Here is a 25,330-nt window from a genome sequence, read left to right as displayed (position 1 = left end):
GGGAAACCACATCGAGACAGCTCCCTGATGCTTTCCCACCTTGAGGCAACACTTTCCCAGTGGTGGGCTTTCACGGGAGTCTGCAGCCCGCCCCATGGAGGCGGGCAGGCAATGAAGCCAATTAATGCACCAATCAAGGGCCATTTTGCCCCAGCGCTGCAACTTTCCTGGTATTGCACGAGCCCTCCGGTGTGTCTGGAACCCAGCAACGCTGCAGAGGTGGCCTCTCGCCGGAAGGTTGGAGGACCATGGCTGGCTGAATTAATTGGAAGCATCAGAGGGCTGCAATGCTCACAGGGGTGCAGGAGCGGCCACAGATCAACCCTCCGCCCTGAAGCGCCTCAGAGTACTTTGTCATCTTTTTCACCACTGAAGAGGGAGGCCTTCATGAGTGCCTCAATTTTGAGGCGCCCACCGCCCCCGCCCGGTCTCCATATTCTCTTTCAGCACTCCCCTCTCCTGGTGGGGCTGCTTTACAGACTTCGCTGTGGGCCCTCCTACTGGTCCGCCCGCTGTCTTTAATTGGGCAGAGAACGTGGAGGTATCCAATTAGGAGGCTGCTTCACGTCAAGGGGCGGCACAGTGGCACAGTGGTTAGCACTGCAGCCTCACAGCTCCAGCGACCCGGGTTCAATTCTGGGTACTGCCTGTGTGGAGTTTGCAAGTTCTCCTTGTGTCTGCGTGGGTTTCCTCCGGGTGCTCCGGTTTCCTCCCACAAGCCAAAAGACTTGCAGGTTGGTAGGTAAATTGGCCATTATAAATTGTCCCTAGTATAGGTAGGTGGTAGGGAAATATAGGGACAGGTGGGGATGTGGTAGGAATATGGGATTAGTGTAGGATTAGTATAAATGGGTGGTTGATGGTCGGCACAGACTTGGTGGGCCGAAGGGCCTGTTTCAGTGCTGTATCTCTAAAGTTTTCCAGTGGGCATGCTGAAGCCATGTGCGGGCTCGGGACCCACATGTGGTCCTGATGTTTGGGTGTTGATGCCGGTGTGAAGATCCAGCTCAATGATTGCATTGGTTTTCCTTCTTATTAAGCAGAAAAGCAATACAATCTTCCCGGACCATCCAACATTTGAAAGAGAAGGAAAGTCTGGAGGGAAAGCTTTTTTAATCAAAGTTCTTCCCTTGACAGTTTGGCCCATTTGGTAGGTAGCCTCACTGGGTCACAACATTGTGATAGTGAGCCTCCAGAACAAGAACTTGAGCAGACAATGACACTCCAGTGCAGTCCTGAAGCAGGGCCGAATTGGTGGAAGTACTGTCCTTCGAATGTTATGTTAAACCATCTGTTCTGACGCTTCAAGCCATTAAAACAATGATGCCGTTCTTCAAAGAAGAGCAGATTTTTATTTTTGGCTAACATTTCTCAAACAACATAATCAAAAACTGACTGACTGGCCATTCATTCTATCGCTGTTTATGGGATGTTGTGGGCAAAATTATTATCTGCACAACAATGGCGACTGCACTTCAAAATAGATCGCTGTTATGAGCTTTGAGATGTTTCCAAATGAAGTGATATGGTGCTAGTCTTTTTTTCTCTTTATGTGTGATTCTATGATTCTGTGAGGCAGTCATTAAGGAATTGACCAAAAGAAAGCATAGCAGCTTATTTATTTTCCTATGACAGATATTTCTTTCCTTGTATGGTATAGAACGATATAAAATTATTGTATTCCTTTTGGCCACATACATTGTGCGTCTTTTATACATTCATAGGATGTGAGCATCACTGGCAAGCCAGCATCTATTGCCCATCCCTAGTTGCCCTTGAGAAGGTGGCGATGAGCTGCCTTCTTGAACTGCTGCAATCCGTGTTACCATATAGGTACACTTCTTAAGATGGGAGTTCCAGGTTTTTGACCCAGTGACAGTGAAGGAACAGCGATATAGTTCCAATTCAGGATGGTGTGTGATTTGGAGGGGAACTTGCAGGTGGTGGTGTTCCCATGCCCTTGACCTTCTAGGTGGTAGAGGTTGTGGGTTTGGAAGGTGCTGCAGTGCATCTTTTAATATGGGGCATTTAGCTACAGAAAATTGCTGCATAATGCAAAGGAATCTAATTGCACGATTGCATTGGCTCCTTCTCATCAGAGATGGAATGGCTCCTCTGGTATGAAATTTACCATAAAATCTGATCTATTGGTCACATTGACATAGAGGTTGCATTGCACCTATAAGAAACTGTAATATATAAGAAACTGTAATATTCTTGACTAGCTTCAGAACTTGGGGTTGAGACTTGCAGAAGCTATCCAACGCGGGTGCATTGATAGTTTCGATGAGATGTGAAGTGCTGTTTGCTGTAGCCAGTTGTACAGAAACTTGACCAAATTTACCACAATGCTTTGCAAGACCAAAAGAGACTTTTTGAAGTAAAGTAACCTGCTAAAAGTTGCAGGCTGCTTTATCACGGATAAACAAGAACCACTGGACTGTGACAAGAAATGACACTTTCGAGGCCCACTGTCATAAAAGAGAGCTAAACACAACAGAGAACCATATTTTGAAGCTGTGTTAAAACATTATGCTTTCTGGATTGCAAAGTTGATAAGTGTGTAGAACCTTAGTATGGTTTTAATAGGCTGATAAGATCAGGGAACATTTCGGACTGGACAACCATTATGAACAGCTCTGAGCATAACTGACTGGTAATAAGCTCTGAAAGTTAGTTTACAAATCGGGGTTGAGATGTTTCAAGATAGCTGTAGAAAACAACTTAGGATGAGACCAGGTAAAGATAATCGGAACATAGGAGCAGGAGTTGGCCATTCAGCTCATTGAGACTCTCTGCCATTCACTTAGATCATGGCTGATCATGTACCTCAACGCTACTTTTCTATGATATCCCTTGAGTCATTGTCTCCAGAAATCTATCGATTTCTGTCTTGCACATGTTCAATGTAAAAGCCTGGTTGATCAAAAACAGAAGGCATGTGTGAAAGCTCTGGAACTCGTGGAGGATGGACAATGTCAGGGCAGGCTTTAACTCTATGGTTCAAACAGAGAACTCACCATTCCATTGGATAATTTATATTATGAAAGACTTTTACTGGACAGTGAGTTCCTGTCAGTGTAACATCCTATTTGCCATTGAAAAAAAGACATACAAAGTAGTTGTTAAAGAAACCTTATTACTGCAGTCAGAAGGAGGCGGCTTGGCCAGTCATCTTGCTCGCAAAGGAGGACCTACAATCAACAAGGACTGATTACCTGTTGGTGGTTGAATGCATGGTTATCTCTTGTAACATTATTGGTGTACTGCTCACATTGTAATGTTTTTATAACTAATTTTAGATTGTGCGGTAGTGGCAGTTTTGAATCTGTCTTCCAGATCCAATAAAACCTTATAGACGGAGCTCGTGTGTCATGTGTAATTTCTCATAAATCTCAAGTAAAAGAATCATAAACCTACAGACTTCAGGAGTGAGGTTTTACCTGCCAGTCACCACAATTACAACACCTGTTGGAAAGAAAGGAGTCGTACTTTTACTGTTGTTTCACAGCATGTCCCAAAGTGCTTCAAGACCAATGAAGTATGTTCGAAATGTATTGTTTTGTAGGCACGTGCAGCAGCGAATTTGTACACAGCAAGGTCCCACAAACAGCAAGGGAGATAAATGATCAATAAATTGTTTGTAGTTTGATACTTCTACAGGGAGATGTAGTGATATCATAAGCTTTTCAGCTGGTTGTTCAGTTTGAATTTATTGGGATTAGTGCAGAATGCATGGAATTTGCAGCTGGAATCAGGAGCCAAAGCAATGCCATTGTTTTAATCACTCCTAAGTACTGTAGCAATGATCCAGACTGCAGTCAGTCTGCAGGATGGAGTTTTTAAGCATGCAGTGAACTGCTATGTGTGGATGTATGTAAAGTTATTTACTATCTTATAAATCCTTTGTTATTCACCATTGAATTAACCCTAATATAAGTCAACCATAAGAACAACAGACTCGCAACATGCATTCATTTCCGAGGTCTTGTATTGATGCTGGATTCCATTTGAGCCATATTAGGCGTAAAGTGATCATAACAGAGTGCAACTGGGCAGACGTGTGAATCTAAAACAAAAATCTAATAACCATGTATACATATGAAACACTTTTTGCAGTTGCACATGGCATATAGGTAAATGTTGCTCCTGCCCTGAGGGGAAACACATAGGCTGAAAAATTGGGCTTGGTAACGCCACTAATGGCACACAAGGTGCTTCTGGTATGGCCCACCCGGCACCCAGTGCTGTGACAGGCACCACTGCGAGCATGCCATGCATGCATTAGTTTTGACTGATTTGACGGACGTTCTGAATAAGTGGACTGTGTAGCTCCAGTGTACACATGTGCTAATCACTCACAGTTAAACATATCTTCAGCTTCACAAGAGACCTCCCACTAGCAGTATTAATAGGGTCAGCCTAACGTGCAGATGAAGTGTTTTTGACTTACTTCTGCTGTTGCAAAGTTTGTGGAAGTGCTGTTGTTTTTGGAAGTATTGTGGTCAGTTGGTGCGTACATATAGGAACGGCAAAGGATTTGGTCATCTGTCCACATCAGGGGCTGGATTTTGTGGAGCCGACGGGGCTCCTGGCACCAGGCCAAAGAGGCAGGATGAACCACTTTGGTAGCAAAAGCAGGAAGGCAGATTATTATCTGAATGGCTATAAACTAAGAGAGGGGAATATGCAGCGAGACCTGGGTGTTCTTGGACACCAGTCGCTGAAGGTAAGCATGCAGGTGCAACAGGCGATCAAAAAAGGCAAATGATATGTTGGCCTTCATAGCTAGAGGATTCGAGTACAGAAGTAGGGATGTCTTGCTGCAATTATACAGGGCCTTGGTGAGGCCTCACCTGGAATATTGTGTGCAGTTTTGGTCTCCTTATCTGAGGAAGGATGTTCTTGCTATAGAGGGAGTGCAGCAAAGGTTTACCAGACTGATTCCTGGGATGGCGGGACTGACGTATGAGGAGAGATTGAGTCGATTAGGATTATATTCGCTGGAGTTCAGAAGAGTGAGGGGGGATCTCATAGAAACATAAAATTCTAGCAGGACTTGACAGGGTAGATGCAGGAAGGATGTTCCCAATGGTAGGGGAGTCCAGAACCAGGGGTCATAGTCTAAGGATACGGGGTAAATATTTCAGGACTGAGATGAGGAGAAATTTCTTCACCCAGAGAGTGGTAAATCTGTGGAATTCGCTACCACAGAAAGCAGTTGAGGCCAAAACATTGAATGTTTTCAAGAAGGAGTTAGATATAGCTCTTGGGTCTAAAGGGATCATAGGGTATGGGACAAAAGCCGGAACAGGCTACTGAATTGAATGATCAGCCATGATCATAATGAATGGCAGAACAGGCTCGAAGGGCCGAATGGCCTACTCCTGCTCCTATTTTCTATGTTTCTATGAACCCTACCTCAGCCTTTACGAGCACCACCGCACACCGTCCAATTAGATCCTCCTTTGTTCCGAACCTAAGTGTCCCACACCGGGATCCCCATCCCTTTAAAAGTGGGGATCCCACCTCCAAGAGCTGCTGGCCAATCACAGGGCCGGCAGCTCAGCAATATCGGCACTGCTACCGGGAGTGGTGGCCACCTCCAGTACTGCAGACGTCTCAGACCCAGGCCAAGCGCCAGAACTTTGGACCTCAGGTAAGTGCGACAGTGTCGCTAGGGCCAGTCCAGAAGGCTCTAGCGAGGCAAGAGTTGGAGAGTGGGCGTGAAGTGCAAGGGAGAGGGGTCCAGGGAGGTGGAAGTTTTGCTGGCAGGGTCCTCCATGGGGCACAGATTGCCCAGGGAAGAGGGAACCAACCCCAAGCCTGCAGGGAGCATAGCAGAGGCACCTCCCACCACTGGTTAAATCCCAGCGGTGGCAGAAAGTGGCACTTAAGTGGCCTCAATTGGTCTCTGAGCGGGAAGGCTGTCATCAGTCTGTCCCGCCCCCGGCAAAAATTGCTCGACGATGGGGTGGCGCTGTGCCCTCCGCATGCCGCCTCCTGTCACAATTCTATTGGTCCCCCTATCTCCGAATCAATCTCAGGGGGACCCATAAAATCCAGCCCCATGTCTTTTAGATGCATGGGAGCTGTAGTCGCAGTACCTCTGGGTCTGCAACCTGACAGGAAATTGGAACAGAGGCTGAAGAGAGGAGAAGCTCTGCACAGAGGGATGAGAAGAAGAGCTGTCCACAGAAGGCCCTACCCATCAGGGAGCCCTTCTCCTACCTCCACCTCAGCCAAGAGCAATGACTGAGGCACTTCAGATTCAACAAAAAGATGGTTACAGACCGTGCCACCTCCTTCAACAGGACCTGCATCCTCACGCCAGGGCGAGGTCAGCCCTGCCAGTGGCCATCAAGGCTACTACGAGCCTCAAATTCTATGACTCAGGCTCATACCAGGTGGGAGCAGACAACATAGCAAACATCTCCCAGTACTTGGTCCATCCAGGAGGTGATGGAGGCCCTGTATGTGCAGAGAGGCAAATAGGTGGTACTCTCTATTAGCAGAGAGCAGGAGGAGTGGGCACGTGGCTTTGCCAAGGTAGTGGGATTCCCAATGGTGCAGGGAGTCATCAACAGCACACAATATACTCTATGGGCCCCCCATGTCAATAGGGAGAGGTATAGGGTTCACAAGGGCTCCCTCTCCATTAATATGCAGTTGGTCTGTGACCATACACATACCATCATGTCAGTGAATTCCTGCTATCCTGGCAACAGCCACAATGCCTTCAGCCTGAGGCAATCTGTTGGTCCCTCCATCTTTGAGCTACCAAAAAGAACCAGAGGGTGTCTTCTCAGAGACCAAGGATAGCTCCTCTACACATGGCTAATGAGGCCCCCACTCCATTCGCCATCCGACCACTTGAGGATAATGGGAGTACAATGAAAGTCATGCAGCCGCCAGAACCATTGTGAAGCAGAATATTGGCATGTTTAAGTCGCAGTTCCGATGCCTGGACCACTCAAGTGGGGGGCCAAAGTACTCTCCAGAGTGTGTATCAATGTTTGTGATGATCTGCTGTGTTCTCTGCACACTGCTATCAAGAGGGCGCAGCCATTGCCATCAGGTATCTGGAGGCTACCTCGGGAGGAGAAGTGTAGTATAAGGATGTAAAGGGTTGATACTAACGACAGTGAGAGAGACCCCTCTTACTGTACGAGCAATGATGTAACAGTCACTTGAGATAGACTGAAGAAGACGGTATAACAGCACAAAGGATGCTAGCTTAGGTGGCTTTTTGGGAGCGTATATAATAACTGTAAATAATACAGTTGTTAGTTAACCATTACCAGAGTCTAAGACTGTCTCTAGAACACCCTACAACTCTACTAATATAAGCCCTACAACGCAACATGGTGGCAACGGCGAAAGCGACCAGGAGAATTTGAAGATCTCCTTACCTTAATAAACACCAGTGGAACAACAGAGTAATTTAAAGAGAAATACTGGCCTGGAACAGTAAGAAAACTACCTACCTACAGAAGAGGCTGTGTGGAGCTCCCCAGCTGTAGTGAGTCAAACCGCTAAAATACAGGCTGCACCACAGAATAGAAGCGTGGTCGCCTGCAGATAGAATTCAGCAATTGGGTAAGTTAAAATCCCTTTGAAAAATTTTCTTAAGGCATCATGCTCAAAGAGTTAAAAAAAATGGGGAAAGCCCCAATCCTTCACTTGGGCTGAATGTGAGGGCGAAGAGCAAACTGCTGAAAAGTGCAGGAAACCCATGAAGTGACAATCCATTAAGGCAACCAAGCCAGAAAAAAAATTGAAGTTCTCAAAAAAGGGAAAACCCTAAAGAAGCCTATTAAAACAGCAGGGAACTCTTGAAAACAACTGGGACACTCCATTAAGGCAACCAAGCCTAAAAAAACAAAGTGAATTTCTCAAGCAAAGGGTAAAACTCAAAAAAAGCCTAGTAAACAGAGGGAAACAATTGAAAACAGCAGTGACACCTTCAATAAAGCAATCTAGCCTGAAAGAAATAAGTTTCTAAAGGTGAACACTCTAAAAACAAAAGGCTGTTGTATAAAGCAATACGGATCCAAAATTGGGAATGCTGGAGTTTCCAAAGTCAGGAGGGACCCAATCAGATACAAAACTGGGTATTATGGAGAAAAAGGTTCCTTAGATTTAGAATCACTTCGTAACTCCATAGAAAATCTGAAGTGGAATAAGTGACTACCCTCCTGTATTCAGTAGGAGCAATTACTAACAACGTAATTGTCCGACAAGGGATCAATGAAGCTACCAATAAATTTAAAGAGGTACTCCAAATCTTTGATAAATATTTTAATCTCCATACCAATAAAATCTTGGAACGAGCCAAATTTTATAAGCAGGCGCAGATGATTGGCGAATCTGTAGACCCCTATATTAATAACCTGTATAGATTGACAAGGTTGTGAAAACAGCGAATTAAAGGCAGAACTGATCAAAGATGGGATAGTCGTTGGCATAGTGGATGAATCCTTGTCAGACCTGTTGCAATCCAAGCAAGACCTTATACTGAAAAAGGCCATTCAAATGGTAAGACAGGTGGAAGTTTGCAAAAGGAATAGGGACATCTTACGGGCTGAAGACAAGCCATGGATAAGAAGGAGTCCAATGCCCATCCAACTGGTTAAGCCAAACGAAGGAAAACACTTTGAGGAACAAAAAAAAACATACAGGTGAGAAGGTGTATGAAATAGGAAAACCTTGCCAATGTTGTGGAGCCAAGATGAGAGAAGTGCCCAGCAAGTAAAGCTGAGTATTTTAAGTGTCGAAAAACTGGACACAATGGGAAGATGTGCCATAGCAAAATCACTTAAAGATACAAAGCAGAAGACCTTCACACAAACAGCAGTGAATCAAGTACAGCAATACCCACAATGAAAGAACCAAGAGAGTTCTTGGGAGAAATCAGCAATCCTTTTTTTTATTCATTCATGGGATGTGGGCATCACTGGCTAGGCCAGCATTTATTTTCCATCCGTAATTGCCCTTAAGAAGGTGGTGGTGAGCTGCCTTCTTGAACCGCAGCAGACCTTGGGGTGTAGGTACACCCACAGTCCTGTTAGGAATGGAGTTCTAGGATCTTGACCCAGCGACAGTGAAGGAACGGCGATATAGTTCCAAGTCAGGATGGTGTGTGGCTTGGAGGGAACTTGCAGGTGATGGTGATCTGCTGCCCTTGTCCTTCTAGGTCGTAGAGGTCGCAGGTTTGGAAGGCGCTGTCGAAGGAGCCTTGGTGAGTTGCTGCAGGGCATCTTGTAGATGGTACACACTGCTAACACTGTGCGTAGGTGGTGAAGGGAGTGAATGTTGAATGTTTGTGCATGGGTTGCCAATCAAGCAGGCTGTTCTGCCCTGGATGGTGTCAAACTTCCTGAGTGTTGTTGGAGCTGCACCCATCCAGGCAAGTGGAGAGTATTCCATTACACTCCTGACTTGTGCCTTGTAGATGGTGGACAGGCTTTGGGGAGTCAGGAGGTGAGTTACTCACCACAGAATTCCCAGCCTGTGCCCTGCTCTTGAAGCCATGGTATTTATGTGGCTGGTCCAGTTCAGTTTCTGGTCAATGGTAACCCCAGGATGTTGATAGTGGGGGATTCAGCGATCATAATGCCATTGAACATCAAGGCGAGATGGTTAGATTCTCTCTTGTTTGAGATGGGTGGGCCTAGGACACTACCCTGAGGAACTCCTGCAGTGATGTCCTGGAGCTGAGATGATTGACCTCCAACAACCACAACCATCTTCCTTTGTGCTAGGTATGACTCCAACCAGCAATGAACCTGCACTCTTCATTGAACCAGGGTTGGTTCCCCAGCTTTATCGTAATGGTAGAGTGGGGGTTACGTCAGGCCATGAGGTTACAGATTGTGGTTGAATACAATTTTGCTGCTGCTGATGGCCCACAGCGCCTCATGGATGCCCAGTTTTAAGTTGTTAGATCTATTTGAAATCTATCCCATTTAGCACAGTGGTAGTGCCACACAACACCTTCAATGTGAAGGCAGGACTTCGTCTCCACAAGGGCTGCGTGGTGGTCACACCTCCCAATATTGTCATGGACAGATGCATCTGCAACAGGTAGATTGGTGAGGACAAGGTCAAGTAAGTTTTTCTCTCTTGTTGGTTCCCGCAGACCCAGTCTAGTAGCTATGTCCTTTAGAACTCAACCAGTAGTGGTGCTACAAAGCCACTCTCGGTGATGGACATTGAAGTCCCTCACCCAGAATATACTCTGTGCCCTTGCTACCCTTAGTGCTTCGTCCAGTTGGTGTTCAATATGGAAAAGCACTGATTCATCAGCCGAGGGTGCGCAGTAGGTGGTAAGCAGCAGGAGGTTTTTTTGCCCATGTTTGACCTGATGCCATGAGACTTCATGGGGTCCAGAGTCAATGTTGAGGATTCCCAGAGCAGCTCCCTCCTGACTGTATACCACTGTGCCGCCACCTCTGGTGGGTCTGTCCTGCCGGTGGGACGGGACATACGCAGGGATGGTATTATCAGGGATGTTGCGTGTAAGGCACGATTTCGTGAGTATGACTGTCAGGCTGTTGATTGACTAGTCTGTGGGTCAGCTCTCCCAATTTTGGCACATGTCCCCAGATGTTTGTGAGGAGGACTTTGCAGGATCGACAGGCCTGGGTTTGCTATTGTCATTCCCAGTGCCTAAGTCAATGCCGGGTGGTCCGTCCAGTTTCATTCCTTTTCTTACACTTTATAGCAGTTTAATACTACTGAGTAGCTTGCTAGGCATGTAAGAGGGCATTTAAGAGTCAACCACATTGCTGTGGTCTGGAGTCACATGTAGATCAGATTTCCCTCATCAGTGAACCAAAAGGGTTTTTACAACAATTGACAATGGTTTCATGGTCATCATTAGACTAGCTTTTCATTCCAGATTTATTGATTGAATTCAAATTCCACCATTTGCCTAGTGTGATTCGAACCCATGTCCCCAGAGCATTAGTCTAGGCATCTGGAGTACTAGTCCAGTGACATTACCACTACGCCACCACCTCCCCACTAAAATTTCAAGATCAAGATTTCTGGACAGCAGACACCTACGTGAATGGACATCTCATGAATTTTAAGCTTGACGTAAGGGGTAGCATCATAGTATGGTCTGACCCAGAGCCTTGGATGAAGAGACATTACCTGCAACCAACAGATATACAGTTGCCTGGTCCAGGCGGAAACAACTGCGAGTAAAAGGCAAAACTCCAAGCGACTCTTCAGCATAAAGGAAGACAGCTGGTAGAGACCTTATATGTCCTGCCCAATCAAGAATTTTCTTTACTGAGCAGGAATGCATGCTTACAACTGCAGCTGATTAAAAAGGTAGCTGAAGTCAAGCGAACAAAGGTGAACAATTCCTTATTATCACCAGCAGAATGACTAATGGGAAGGAAGTTAGGACACAGCTTCCAGCCTGGATTGAAGGCTCAAGACTATGAGAAAGTTCGAGAAACAGAAAACTCCTACAGAAGGAAACAAACTTGGAATTTTAAGTGAGAAGCTTACCCAAATTAAACAATGGTCAAAAGGTTTGGATGTGTGACCTAGAACAAGAAGGTACAGTAATCCATAAACATGAGGATTATCAGTGATCGTATGTTATACAAACAAAGGAATCGGAGGAATATCATTTCCACTCCACAAAAGCAACAGCCAGTAATCCATTTGCAAGATCCAGATGAAGATGAACAAACCCAAAGCAGATGAAATACTACAACATGCAGAAACAAAGAATCAAGTCAGCAACCCAGACTTCCTGTGAAGACTACTGATCGTCCCAGACAAATTAGATTAGATTAGATTAGATTAGAGATACAGCACTGAAACAGGCCCTTCGGCCCACCGAGTCTGTGCCGAACATCAACCACCCATTTATACTAATCCTACACTAATCCCATATTCCAACCAAACATCCCCACCTGTCCCTATATTTCCCTACCACCTACCTATACTAGTGACAATTTATCATGGCCAATTAACCTATCAACCTGCAAGTCTTTTGGCTTGTGGGAGGAAACCGGAGCACCCGGAGAAAACCCACGCAGACACAGGGAGAACTTGCAAACTCCACACAGGCAGTACCCGGAATCGAACCCGGGTCCCTGGAGCTGTGAGGCTGCGGTGCTAACCACTGCGCCACTGTGCCGCCCCTAGATCAGGGAGAGTTGTCAAATCTCCAATGAGACTGAATCTGTAAATTCATAGACTTGGGGGGGGGAGAGATTAGTAGAGAAGTTATAAATGTATATATGTTTAGAAAAATGTTGGATAAAGACTTGGGGGAGATGTAGTATACTGAAGACACTGAGAGAGACCCCTCCCACTATACGAGTGATGATGTAACAGTCACATGAGATAGGCTTGAGAAGAAAAAGGTGTAGCAGCACAAAGGATGCCTGCTTAGGTGGCTTGCGGAGAGTGTATATAGTAACTGTAAATAATAAAGAGTTGTTAGTTAAACTTTACCGGAGGCTAAGTCTTTCTCTAATATGCCCTACAATGCTAGTAACACAAACCCAACAATGTAACAAGAAGGAAGAGGAAGAAGAGGAGGAGTAAGGGAGTAGGCTTCTGGGATCCCTTTGTTCCACATGGGCTATCTGGGAGTGCCTACTCAGACTCTGAATCCCTTAGGAGATCAACCCTTCACCACATGGCTCCACTATTCCCCACTTTCTCATCCATCTGGAATGCCCCAGCACAGCATCCCCATACAATAAAAGATACCAACAAAAATTCTTTCTGTAACATCTTTGTCTAACAACACATCCAATTATACAAACAAAAAAGGAGCTATTCACCCTTAGAGTCTGCCTTGCAGGTGCCTTTCCCTGCCCTAGTGCTCCTATGTAGTGCTACCCCATTGGCTGCAGCATGGCTGGTGGAAGGTTGATGAATTCCTCTATGGGAAACCCCAGATGGCTTTCAAGGATGCCCTGGAGCAGCTCTGGACCTTGAGGGCACAACTTCAGACTGCACTGCCTCAGTATGGGCAGCAGCTGGCTGGCTGACAGGTAACAACAGCAAGGGTGCTAGCGGAGTGGCAGTGGTGGGAGGATGAATGCTGTCATTCGGAAATAGGACAGCAGGTTCATGCTATATGGTGCCACTGCCACACCCCCTAGGCAGTGCCTCATCAATCCTAATAATCTATTGGAGGGCAGATTTCCAATCTGCCGTGAAAGCTTGAAAACCCCTTTGAACACTGAGATCCACAGCCATGACGTCAACAAGTATAGATCTCATGACCTCAGACTGAGCTTCCACTGCACTATGCTGCAATGGAAGCAGAAACATCAGCCACAAGATGCTGCATTGCGGCTGGGTCCATAAGTGTTCTCATGGAGTTAGCCACCACCTCCATGCTGGAAATGATGGGCTCCAAGCTCTGCATGATGCCCTCTGCTACATTGGAGATGGTCTCCTCCATGCTCCTTGACAGTGACAAGAGGCTGTCTGGTAGGCCTGCCAATGCACAAAGCATCACTGTGTGCATGTTCAACAATTTTCTCCTCTATGCCACCCCATTGAAGTCCTCATCTGAGTCAATGTAGCAGAACTCGTGTGTGACCTTACCCTCCGGTGAGCTGGCACACGAGTTACCCTTTTTCCCTGACCTGGCTGCAGCCCTGTCATGCCCAGTGACTCACCACATACTGATTTCTGCTCTATTTTAACCTCTAAGTCATGCACAGTGCCAGTATAAGAGGTGGTGGCTGAAAGTGTCAGATCAAGTGACGGTGCCACTTCTTCATTGCTGCGGTGTTGCTTTCGCTCTTCCTCATGAGGTTGTAGTGACTGGCTAGGAGGGAATTCTTCAGTATCTGAAAGCAGAATATCGAAGTGGAGGATAGGGGTAAGGGAAATGAGGATGGGGTGGAAAGCAAGAGGTCCATGGTCACACCAGCATGCACATCAGGCCAGATAGCAGGATGAGGGTGAAGTGAGATTTGAGAAGTGGTATAAAGCAGGAACATACCATCATTCTCAATGTTCTCTGTGACACTGGACGCAACAAGCTGTCACAACTAGTCCCATGATGCAGAGAACTATCACCCTTGTTGGGCTTATGTGACAGCATTGATTCCATCCCTACCCCTGACCACTGTCTCAGGCTGAACCAGAATATTTTCAACCTGAGGGTCCTGTTGGATCTTCCGCTGAGATTTAAACCCAATATTCTCTCCCTCACTAAGACCACCTACATCTACATCAATAAAATCACCTGACACCGCCCCTTCCTCTTGGCTTGACATTCCATGCTCTTCTGGCCTGCCTTTCATCTTTCACCCTCCATAAATTTTAGCTCATCCAAAACTATGCTGCCCATATTTAAACCCACACTATGTCCCATGTACCCAGCACTCATGTGCCCGCTGACCTACACTGACTCCTGGTTCACCAACATCTCAAATTTAACATTCTCATCCTCGTGTACAATCTCTCCCTGACCTCATTCCTCCCTATTCTGTCCTCCAGTGCTACAATTGTACAGGGCATTGGTGAAACCAAACCTAGAGTACTGTGTATAGTTTTTGGTCTCTTTACTTAAGAAAGGATATACTTGCATTGAAAGCAGTTCAGAGAAGGTTCACTAGTCTGATTCCTGGGATGAAGGGGTTGTCTGATGAGGCAAGGTTAAGCAGGTTGGGCCTATATTCATTGGAGTTTAGAAGAATGAGAGATGATCTTATTGAAACATATAGGATTCTGAGGGGGCTTGACAAGGTAGATGCTGAGAAGATGTTTCCACTTGTGGGGGAATCTAGAACTAGAGGGCACAGTTTCAAAAGAGGTTTTCTCCCTTTTAAGATGGAGATGAGGAGGAATTTCTTCTCTCAGAGGGTTGTTAATCTTTGGAATTCTCTTTCCAAGAGAGCAATGGAGGCTGGGTCATTAAATATATACAAGGCTGAGTTAGACAGATTTTTGATCTACAACGGAGTCAAGGGTTATGGGAGGCAGGCAGGAAAGTGGAGGTTAGGCCACAATCAAATCAGCTATAATCTTATTTAATGGCAGAGCTGGCTTGAGGGACCAAATGGTCCACTCCTGCTCCTATTTCTTGTGTTTCTTATGTTCCACCAATGAAAGTCAACAGACTTGTAGTTGTACAATCTTCCAAAATCTCTACCTTCATTTAATTCTGGACTCTTGTGTATCTCCCAATAACTTTGAACCACCATTGGAGCCATCCCTTTAATAGTCTAGGCCATAATCTCTGGAATCCTCCCTTAACCTCTCTTGGCCACTCTCTCAGCCTTTAAGATCTTCTTTAAATCTTCTTTGACCAAGGGTTGGTCACCTCTCCTTCTCCTTCTTCAGCTTGGTGTCAATTTTTGTCTTAATGCTGTACGTTGATGTGAAGTTGGGACATTTGCCTATGTTAAAGGTGCTACATAAATGAGAGTTGTTGTTCTTGAAGCGTGGCCCACCTATATGTCGGGGCCTATGTGATTTCCTACAATAGTTATGCAAAAATGCCTAAGTGCACTGATCTGACACCAATGCAACTCTGACAGTTTTGTAGATCAATGATTATTTGAGTAAAAAGAGACAGGCAAAGTTATTTCCCTTTTCTTTCCATTACCTCTGATTTAGCAAATAAGCATTTTAGGAAGTAATACAGAAAGCTGCTGAAACACTGACAAAAATCCAAATCATTAGGGTGCTTTAAATCAACCTTGCCTTGCCATTCAATCTCCAATTTAAAACTGGTGGCCAATAAAACAAGAGAGCATTTTTCCCTTTTAACAGTTTGGTCTGAATGTGCGTGCCCGTTAAATAAAAGATCCCTGATTTGTGTCTCAATGTTAATGGCACAAGGCTTGTCCGTCAGGGAGCTATTACAGTTATAACAATAGCCTCCTCTTTAATTAACTTCCCTCCCACCACCCACATCCCCTGCCACCCCCCCCCCCCCCCCCACCCCCGCAAGACTCTATTCCAGATCCATAGCTTATTTACTGGCTTTATTGTTGACATGCAGGAAGAGCAGCTAACTCAGCACAAACTCAGCATCAAACCTTGGACTCTTCAATCTGTTCCTTTATGGTTGTGACAATCACCTTTCATTGAAAATTGTTCACGTTTTCTTATCTGATCTCGCCGCCAAAGTCCCAAACTCTGGAGTTCCTTCTCTAAACCTATCCACTTCTCTACCTCTCCCTCCTCCTTTCAGGTGCAACATGAAACCTATCTCTTTTGACCAAGCATTTAGTCGTCTGTCCTACTATCTCCTTATGTGTCTCAGTATCGAATTTGATAAAGCTCTTGTAAAACACCTTGGGATGTTTTATTGCTTGAAAGGAACTATATAAATGCAAGGTGTTGTTGTTGCACTTACCTTCAAGGAATGGGTGTGGAAGTCCTTTGTGAAAGGAGTGTGGTCAGGTTTCGTCCAGTTCCCAGTCTGCATGGGAATCACAGCTCAAGACTGCTTCTAATTCAATATAGCAACAACTTGCATTTATATAGCACCTTTAACATAATAGAAATCATCCCAAGATGCTTCAGGAGCATTATCAGATAAAGTGATTTAGGTGACCAAAAGCTTGGTCAAAGAGGTAGGTTTTAAGGAGTAATTTAAAGGAGGAGAGAGAGGTAGAGGTGGAGAGGTTTGGGGAGGGAATTCCAGAACATAAGGCCTAGGCAGCTGAAGGCACAGCTGCTGATGGTGGAGCCAACACCTGGCACTGCGATGATGTAAGTGCGGAGGGGAGGGAACTCTTTCCATCTATGTCTGTAAACATGAAACTCTTCCCAAATTGGAGGGACAGGCTCATCTGCACATCCTCAATGGGAACACCATGCCTGCACAATTCAGCTGTACCCACCCTGAGTCACCAGTTGGAGTGTTGAAGTGGCACTATCCACTGATAGAGAAGAGAAAAATACTATCTTTAAAAACTTGCATTTCTATAGCACCTTTCATGTCCTCAGGGTGTCCCAAAGTGTTTTACAGCCAGCTTTTGAGGTGTAGTCACTGTTGTAATGCTGGGAAACATGACAGCCCATTTGCACACAGCAAGCTCCCACAAACAGCAATGCGGTAATAACCAGATAATCTGAATAGTGATGTTGATTGAAGGATAAATATTGGCCAGGACATCAGGGGACACTCCCCTTCTCTTCCTAATAGTGCCCTAGGGTCTTTTATATCCACTTGAGAGGGTAGAAAGGGTACCCTCAGTACTCACTGGATTGTTAGCCTGGATTCTAAGCTCGAGTCTCCAGATTGAGACTTAAACCCATAACCTTCCAACTAAGAAGTAAAAGTGCTACCACCAAGCCAGTCTTAGAGCCTTCATGGCACAGAAGGAGTCCATTCAGCCCATTGAGTCCATGCTGGCATGCCACGAAGCTATTCAGTCAGTCCCACTCCCCTGATCAATCACCCATAGCCCTGCAAATCTATTTCCTTCAATTGGCCATCCAATTTCCTTTTGAAGTCACTGGTTGATTTCACTTCCACCAACCTTGTGGGCAGCGATCAATTATCTTTTAAGTCCCTAAAGGGAACTGACAACAGCTCAGCACTCTCTTGACTTCCACTGAGACTTTATGAGGGCAGAATGGACAGAACTTCCCCATTTCTCATCCTGACATGTGGGTGGGAGATCTTCTCCCTAGTCCCAGCCACCGAAGGTTTAAAAGGCCAGACAGAATCCTGGCAGGAACCTTTCATCCTGCCTTCCTGGATCCTGGGAATTTTAGCGCCCAGTTCTGCAGCTGAACCTGCCATCTCATCTCATACCTGCAATTGCACCCTTCTTCCACCAGGAAACCTCCAGAAGCTGGAGGTCTCTGTCCTCTTCCCTACAGCATCACTAATGGCACTGTGAGGCCAATTTGCTTTGTACTGATGTTCTGTGGGGAGGCACAGGAGAGTCACTAATGCATTTTAAAAAGTGCACACCCTCTTAATTAAGTTTTATCAATACCATCCTGGCAGCCGAGATATATTGTTGCCTTGACCCACATCATATTAATATATACCAAACCCTAAGGCAGACACAGTAATGGGCGGTGCAGTGGTTAGCACCGCAGCCTCACAGCTCCAGGGACCTGGGTTCGGTTCTGGGTACTGCCTGTGCGGAGTTTGCAAGTTCTCCCTGTGTCTGCGTGAGTTTTCACCAGGTGCTCCGGTTTCCTCCCACATCCAAAAGACTTGCAGGTTGGTAGGTAAATTGGCCGTTATAAATTGCCCCTAGTATAGGTAGGTGGTAAGGAAATATAGGGACAGGTGGGGATGTGGTAGGAATATGGGATTAGTGTAGGATTAGTATTAGGGTGGTTGTTGGTCGGCACAGACTCGATGGGCCAAAGGGCCTGTTTCAGTGCTGTATCTTTAAATAAGACCTTTGGAATGGCAAGAGCTATCAGAGCTTAGTATCAACAAACCAAATTGTATGTGAATAACACGGCAATGATCTCAGAGTGCTACTTGACTGTTTGATATCAAGAAGTGTCATACTTCCGCGATGCATTTTATACTGGTAACATACTGCCTCTTTCTCTCAAAGTAAATAAACTGGTAATGATGGAGATCCCTTCTCATTATGCTAGGCCCCTTCAGGATCACAATCAGAAATAATACTGCAACCAAAACATTCGATTTCCTCCAGTTTTTTACTGCTGCCCATATACCCGCCCATCATGGGTAACCTCTTTATGCTAATATCGGCACGGGTTCCTGTCTACTGTGTCTTAGCTGCCCAATACCAGGAATTCCAATGAGGTTCTCAGGTTCCTGGGAGCTGGCAACTCTCTGGTACCTCAGCCAAGTGATGATTTTCACTTCTGAGTCTAGACACCAGGGCCTGAAACATCTGTCATCCTTGCAAATGGGGGTGGAATTTGGGAGAGCCAGACATCAGGAATGGACATGGGACTGGCAGGGTATCATCACCAGTATCCACACCAGTTCGTGTTCCGCTATTCCCAACATGTTACAAAAGTCATTACTTAACAGTGGCCGAGTTGAACCCACGAAAGTAAACATAGATTTCCTAAATCAGACAGTCATAAAGTGACTGCTCCTTCTTAGAAAAGAGTCAATTAACCTTCACTTCAGGCACCTTCTGCCAGATCTACTGGTTATACACCCAGACAACTACTCACTGCTGCATATTCCTGCCCACAGTGACCTAGTGGGCAAATTCAGTCTGCCAATATTGGCTCAGCTGCCTGGCATCAGGAATTACGATGGGATCAGGCGGCATAGAGTGGTTGCCCATGACCTGCATCGCCTTTGTTGTGGTGGCAGGGTGGCATCGCGAGTTTTTCGACCCCCATGTTTCAAAAGAGAGTTCGGCTGTGGGAGGCGTCACAGCTGAGTTGAATCTTTTCACTTGATATGATGCATTTGTACTTTCCAGCAGGAGTGGACACCTTGTATGAATTTCATCTACCTGAGATTAGCTAACTCAACACAGACCATGTGTCCAACCCTGGATTAACTTTATAAGGGGCGGGCGAGGGGGAGAGGCATTTTGACCCTCTCAGCCAGTGAAGAGGCCCCAAGATTAAAGCTGTTAACCAATTTGTCTTTACAATTTAGAGTACCAAATCCCCAAGTTTGAGGTCAGCCTCAGGGCTCAGAGTTTCATTTTTGTTATTTATTTCATCCCCTGAATCCCTCAATTGATTTTCAACCTTCCAGCTTCCTCTCTTTATTGCCCGAATCCATCTTTTCCCTGCCAGCTGCCTTTCTTCTCTGTTCTTTTCTTCTCAACAATAATTAAGTAACGATTTCTCTGATATCCTGTGGTGTCCCACAACAACTGAAATATTTACAGGTTATAAATGTTTAATCTCTGTGACCATCTGTTGGACTTGCGGTTGATTGCTGCTGTGGTTCAGACTGCATTTTGAATGCACCAGTTTTTCTGTAGCCCCTTTTTCCTTTCCATCTCCTCTCCTCTTTCCTCTCATCTTCACTTTTCCCTCTCCCCTCATCACCCTTCCTCTCTTCACCTTTTCTTCCCCTCTCCTCTCATCTCTTCTCCTCACTTGATTGTGCTGAATCATGTGAGGCTTTGATTCCCCACTCAAGTCGCCAAACTTTATGTGTAGGTCTTGACACAGAGAGTTGCTGACGATTTGATCACGGCAACACAGCCGTGGCTGCTGCTTTCCTGATTTGACATTCCACGGATTCATTTCCATACAGGATTCACTGGCTAATGAGCGGGAGCCCAGCGCAGCAACTATAGCAGTGAATTTCCGAGGGTTTTTTTCTGGGATTCCCACAGGTCTTCCCCCAGAGTTATGGTCGGAGAATCCAGGCAAAAATTCATTCCCATTATTTCAGCTCCAAACTGAAGCTGTAGCTGTGAACATACAGGCGTATGAAAACAACAGTAAATTGTGGTGCAGACTACATCCACTGTCCAACTTTGGCCTCTTATGCATCTCTGATTTCTTTCACTCCAATCATTGGTGGCCATGCCTTCATCTGCCTAGACCCTAAGCTCTGTAATTCCCTCTCTGCACCTCTCCACCTCTCTAAATCACTCTCCTCTTTAAGTTGCTCCTTAAAATTTACTTCTTTGACCAAGCCTTAGGTTACCTGCCCAAATATCTCCTTATGTGTTAACTTTTGTCAGATAGCGCTCCAGTGAAATGCCTTGGGACCTTTTCCACTAGATGAAAGGCACTATATAAATGCAGTTGTTTTTGTTGCCAATTTACCCCCAGCACCACCCCCCCACCGCACATTGCAGTTCCACCCCCCGCCCCCCAACCCCCACTGCACCGCCTCAGTCAGACAATCTCCTCAGAAAGGCAAAACAAAAATCTTAGGCCAATTTAAGAACCTTTGTATAAATAACGAGGATGGGCTTTGAAGTGTTAGCCTTCATGAAAGTGAATCCCCCGTTCTCTGACTTACATCATAACTGGATAATGGCGGACACAAAGGTGAGAATACTGAGCACACCTCATGAACATTTGTTTAACACAGATTGACTTGAATCAGGTAGATAGCATAAAAGAAGGGAAGCCTCTGACAATCTAGGCTATAACAATCTATTATTCATTACAGATAGCCCAGCAAAGCATTAACTCCATTGTTTCATCTTTAAACATAACCTGTCATTACACGGAGTGAACAAACTCTACACATCAGCAAGGGAAAGTGTAAATCAAACAATGAGAATTCAAAATTACACAATTTTTACAGAAAATATAGTCAAATAGCAAATAGCTTTTCTTAAACAAGGTTGCGTCTTATAGAGGCTTGAGCTCTTATCTTAAGTTCAGCAGACTGTTTCAAATAGAAATGGAATGGGATAAGGGGAATTCATTATATGAAGAGCATTGTGAAAATTAGGAGTTAATTGGAAGGAGCTAAATTTCTGGCCAATTGCCAACATATCATAGCACACTGGGTCTTTAGTAGAGAATTTTACAAGTGCATTTAATTCTCTATGCACTGTACATATATGGTGCTTATGTCTTTCAGTCACATTTTGCCATTTATGATTATTTTTACCCTTTTGCTGTCTCTGTTTTTTTTCTGTCTGTATATCTGTCCTCATGCTGCTTTGACTTTATGTTGTTTACTGGATCCATATTGTCTTTTCCCTTGTTTTGAACTGAGTTAGTTTGTATTGCTGTGTGTTTTCTGTTTTCCCTCTGCTTCATTCTATCAGCCTCTCTCTCTCTCACATTTTCTTCTCACTATCAGTCTCCTGTATTCCTAAATATTCTACCTGTGTCTCTTTTGCTGTCAGTCACTCTTACTCTTTCGTCTTGTTTTCTCTTTATCGCACTCTCTTGTAAGCTCCGACTTTCGTTCACTGTATCTTTCCCTTTTTCTTCAGTCCATCTCACTCTCTTTACTGGCTTGGTTCTCTTTATCTCTCAGATTCCCATTGTATCTCACTTTTAGCTTTTCGCCAGACTTAAGGGCTGTCTAGCAGTTCTACTGCACTTTTTTAAATTCATCTCATCGTATACTTCTGCCTGCATGCACCTAAATTTCCTATTTGAACTAAATGCCTCAGAGCAGAACAAAGCTATGAATGAGTGCACATCATTATTAACATGCAATGCTTTAGTAAAATGAAAATCATGATAGGAATGCACGTAGCACACAGAATTTATGCAAAAAAAAAACGCTTTTTAAAATTTATATTATACCAGAAAGTGCTGGAAATACACAACAGGTCTGTGAGCATCTGACAAAAGATGAAATCAATTCATGTTTTCTAAGACCATTGGGGTCTGCACACAAAACAATAACCTTTTTTTTATTTTTCTTTAAGATGTGGCTGATCTCCTGGGTATATGTAGAATGTTCCGCTTTTCCTTCAAAAAGAACTTAATTATTCACAGTTTTGTTTAAAAAAACTGCATTTAGAATAAATCAGTGAAAACACCAGCGAGTTTAAACATAATCGCACAGCCAGAACTTGGGACCTGCAGGAAGAGGCTTTGTATATCGTACTGGGTTGAAGGCAGAACAATTAAGTATGCTTTACATGTACAAAAAAAACCTCGAGACATTTTACTTATAAGCCTCACCTCGCTCATGGTTAGACTTCAAATGTCTCTCTGTGGGGCTTTTATTTGTCGCTTTCCCTCTTCAAGGTAGTTCAGGTTCACACTCTGCTGGTGTCGGGAGCTCAGCAACCAGCCCTCTGCGATGCCAAGCTCTGTGAGCAGATCCTTTTAAACTCAGGCAGAACCTAATGTCATCACACCTTCAGGGGAGCCAATGGAAATCGCCGTTTTAAACTTCAAACAACCCTAGTCTGACACACTCTCATGCCACCCAGTGTTTCAAATATTAATAGAACACTTCAAGGTACTAACTCAAGCTTCTCACTCTCCCACACTCATTGTGATAAAAGAAGGCAAGCCTCGATATATAGAAAGACTTTATTTTCTGAAGGCTACACACTGACCTCTTAAGCACAGTGAACAAGATGCTTTTCAACACATGGAGGATTTCTGATCCTCATACGCTGCCCGCTGTGAGCTGTCCCCTCACTGTTTCCACATATACAATCATATTTGTTATCAAACAGGAAAAAGAGCAGTTTAAGGTGGTTTAGTCAGCTATATGCTCCACCCTACTGAGGGCTATGGATCAGGAAGGTCCTAATTGCCTGCCTTGTGTGTTGCATTAGCTGGTTTTAGCCAGGGTTTCACAATAGACGTGTCTAGTGCATTATCATATCCCCAGAGTGTCCAATCCAAAAAGTTACTGCTGAAGTGAAGTCAACTTTTCATTTGATAACACGCCTGCGAAGCGCCTTGGGGCATTTTACTATGTTAAACGTTCTATATAAATGCAAGGTGTTGTTGTAGCTTAAGGAGAGGACTGATCGGCCCAGACTTCTCATCCTTCATCTCTGTCTGGTGTCTCTTGCTGTAAAGCACATTAGTGGGCATTAGACAAGGGTCAGATCAGCGCCGATCTATGCATGGTCTGCGAATACTCACATACATCCCTCATAGGTAGGCAATGGGCGCTTGGTCAAGGTACTGGGGGCATCCTTGGAATCACAACCCAGTGCAATCAACATACACTGGGGAAATGGGTAGAAAACTCTGCAAAATAGAACCATTTCTGGGTGGGGTAAAAATCACTTTTCATTTTTGAATACCTTGAGATGAAAACTTTGCAGGTTCACCACACTTGTCCTCTCATTGATGTGACATTGTCTACAGTCATAGCCACCGACTCTTTACGTACAATATGCAACCAATAGCGCTGTGTAAAAAATAGTTGGACAGGATTTATCTACCATACATCCTATAACCTGGAACCAATTTCTCATGAGCCACGAGCAGAAGAAATTAGCCGTCCGTGAGATGTCTCCTTCTGTCAAGTCTGAAACCAGGCAAAGGTCTGGGTTCAAGGGGTGCCAGAGCCACATCTTTGTGGAATTTTGGCTAGTCAAACTGCTGTCTTATCTGGGCTTTGGACTTTTGCATACCGGCATGTACAGCCACTGTAGTCTTGCGGGCCCTTCTTAATATTTCTGCCTGGTACCTCTGTGGCACCACTAACTGGTGAACTACTGTCCACTTCTTGCTCTCAGGTCTGTGAGGAGAATTCCATTTCCTCATCAGTACCTCATTCTTTAAATAGTAGCAATCAGGGACTCCCTCTGCTTCACTTTCAGACTGGGCAGCCTGTGCTAACTCTCGCAATACTGGGTCACCTCGCTAAGTCTCAGCTAGGAAAAATCCATTTAATCCCTGGGCCTCCTAACTTTCCAAAGAAAGTGTTGGACAGGCAGACCTCATGGTCATCTGCCTGCAGTGCCAATGCAGTCTCCTCTGGGGAGCTGGTTTGATCATGGCCTGATTCATTACACCTTCATGGAAACTGCAGGGGATCGTCTCCTGCCACTGCCCTGTCTCTCTGACCTCCTGCGGTCTTTCTTTCACTACTGGGGGGGCTACCACCTTCACCCCTGCCAGATCATTACCTAGGAGCAGGTCAACCCCATCCACAGGCAAACTCGGGACAATCCCTACAGTCACCGATCCCGAAACTAGGTCGCACTCCAGGTGCACCCAGTGTACACTGCCCTCCAATATCATTCAGCATCATTCTGGTATTCACTGCACTCTCTGGGGGAAAGGTCAGGCCTATTCCCAGTAAAAGGAATCTAGTGGCCCCTGTGTCCCTGAGAATCACTATAGGCTTGCTTGCCCCACTTGAGGGGTAAGGGGTTACTTTCCCTACAGAGACAAAACCCTGATAACCTTCAGGAATCCTATTAACTTTTCCAGCACTGGCCGTAGTAAGCTTCCTGGGTTGCACTCTTACTGCAGTGAAAGCCATAGCTTGTTCTGCTCTGCTTTGCATCAGGTCCCCGTCTTCACTGAGCAGGTGTGCCCTGATTAACCCTACCGGTTTTCCCTTTAGTTTCTAGCAGTCAGCTTTTAAATGCCCTGCTTTATTGAAATGGAAGCACACAGGTCTCCAGGTCTCATTCTTGCTCACAGCACCTTCCTTTTTGGCTGGAGGAAGGCTTCCTGTGTCTCCTGCTTTCTTTTCTCTTCCAGGTGATTAGGAAAGGTTCTCCCCTGGGAAACCGACTTATAAATTAAAGCAAACTCATCGGCCAGAATGGCTGCTTGCCGGGCTCTCTGGACCCGCTGCTCCCCTACAAGTGTCTTTATTGAGAGTGGGAGACAGATTTTAAATTCCTCCAACAGAATTACTTCTCTGAGAGTCTCCTAGCTGAGCTGTACTTTAAAAGCCCTCAGCCACTGGTCAAAAGCCAGCTGCTTACTTCTTTCAAACTCCAGATAAGTTTGATTAGCTTGCTTTTTGAGGGCT

The 25,330-nt window shown here is 45.2% G+C and overlaps 1 protein-coding gene across 1 annotated transcript in view; it reads right to left on the bottom strand.

Moving 5' to 3' along the window:
* pcp4b (Purkinje cell protein 4b) overlaps positions 1 to 22,683 on the bottom strand; it is a 119,425-nt gene extending 96,742 nt beyond the window's left edge. The window contains exon 1 of the mRNA XM_068040054.1: positions 22,552 to 22,683. Within this exon, the coding sequence (XP_067896155.1) occupies positions 22,552 to 22,560 (9 nt within the window). The 5' untranslated portion in view covers positions 22,561 to 22,683. The remainder of the gene's footprint in view (positions 1 to 22,551) is intronic.
* Positions 22,684 to 25,330: the final 2,647 nt, after the last annotated feature.

Source organism: Heterodontus francisci, chromosome 10 (assembly GCF_036365525.1).
Source record: "Heterodontus francisci isolate sHetFra1 chromosome 10, sHetFra1.hap1, whole genome shotgun sequence".
In the NCBI taxonomy this organism is placed as follows: Eukaryota; Metazoa; Chordata; class Chondrichthyes; order Heterodontiformes; family Heterodontidae; genus Heterodontus; species Heterodontus francisci.
This window is presented reverse-complemented; position numbering and strand designations above follow the sequence as displayed.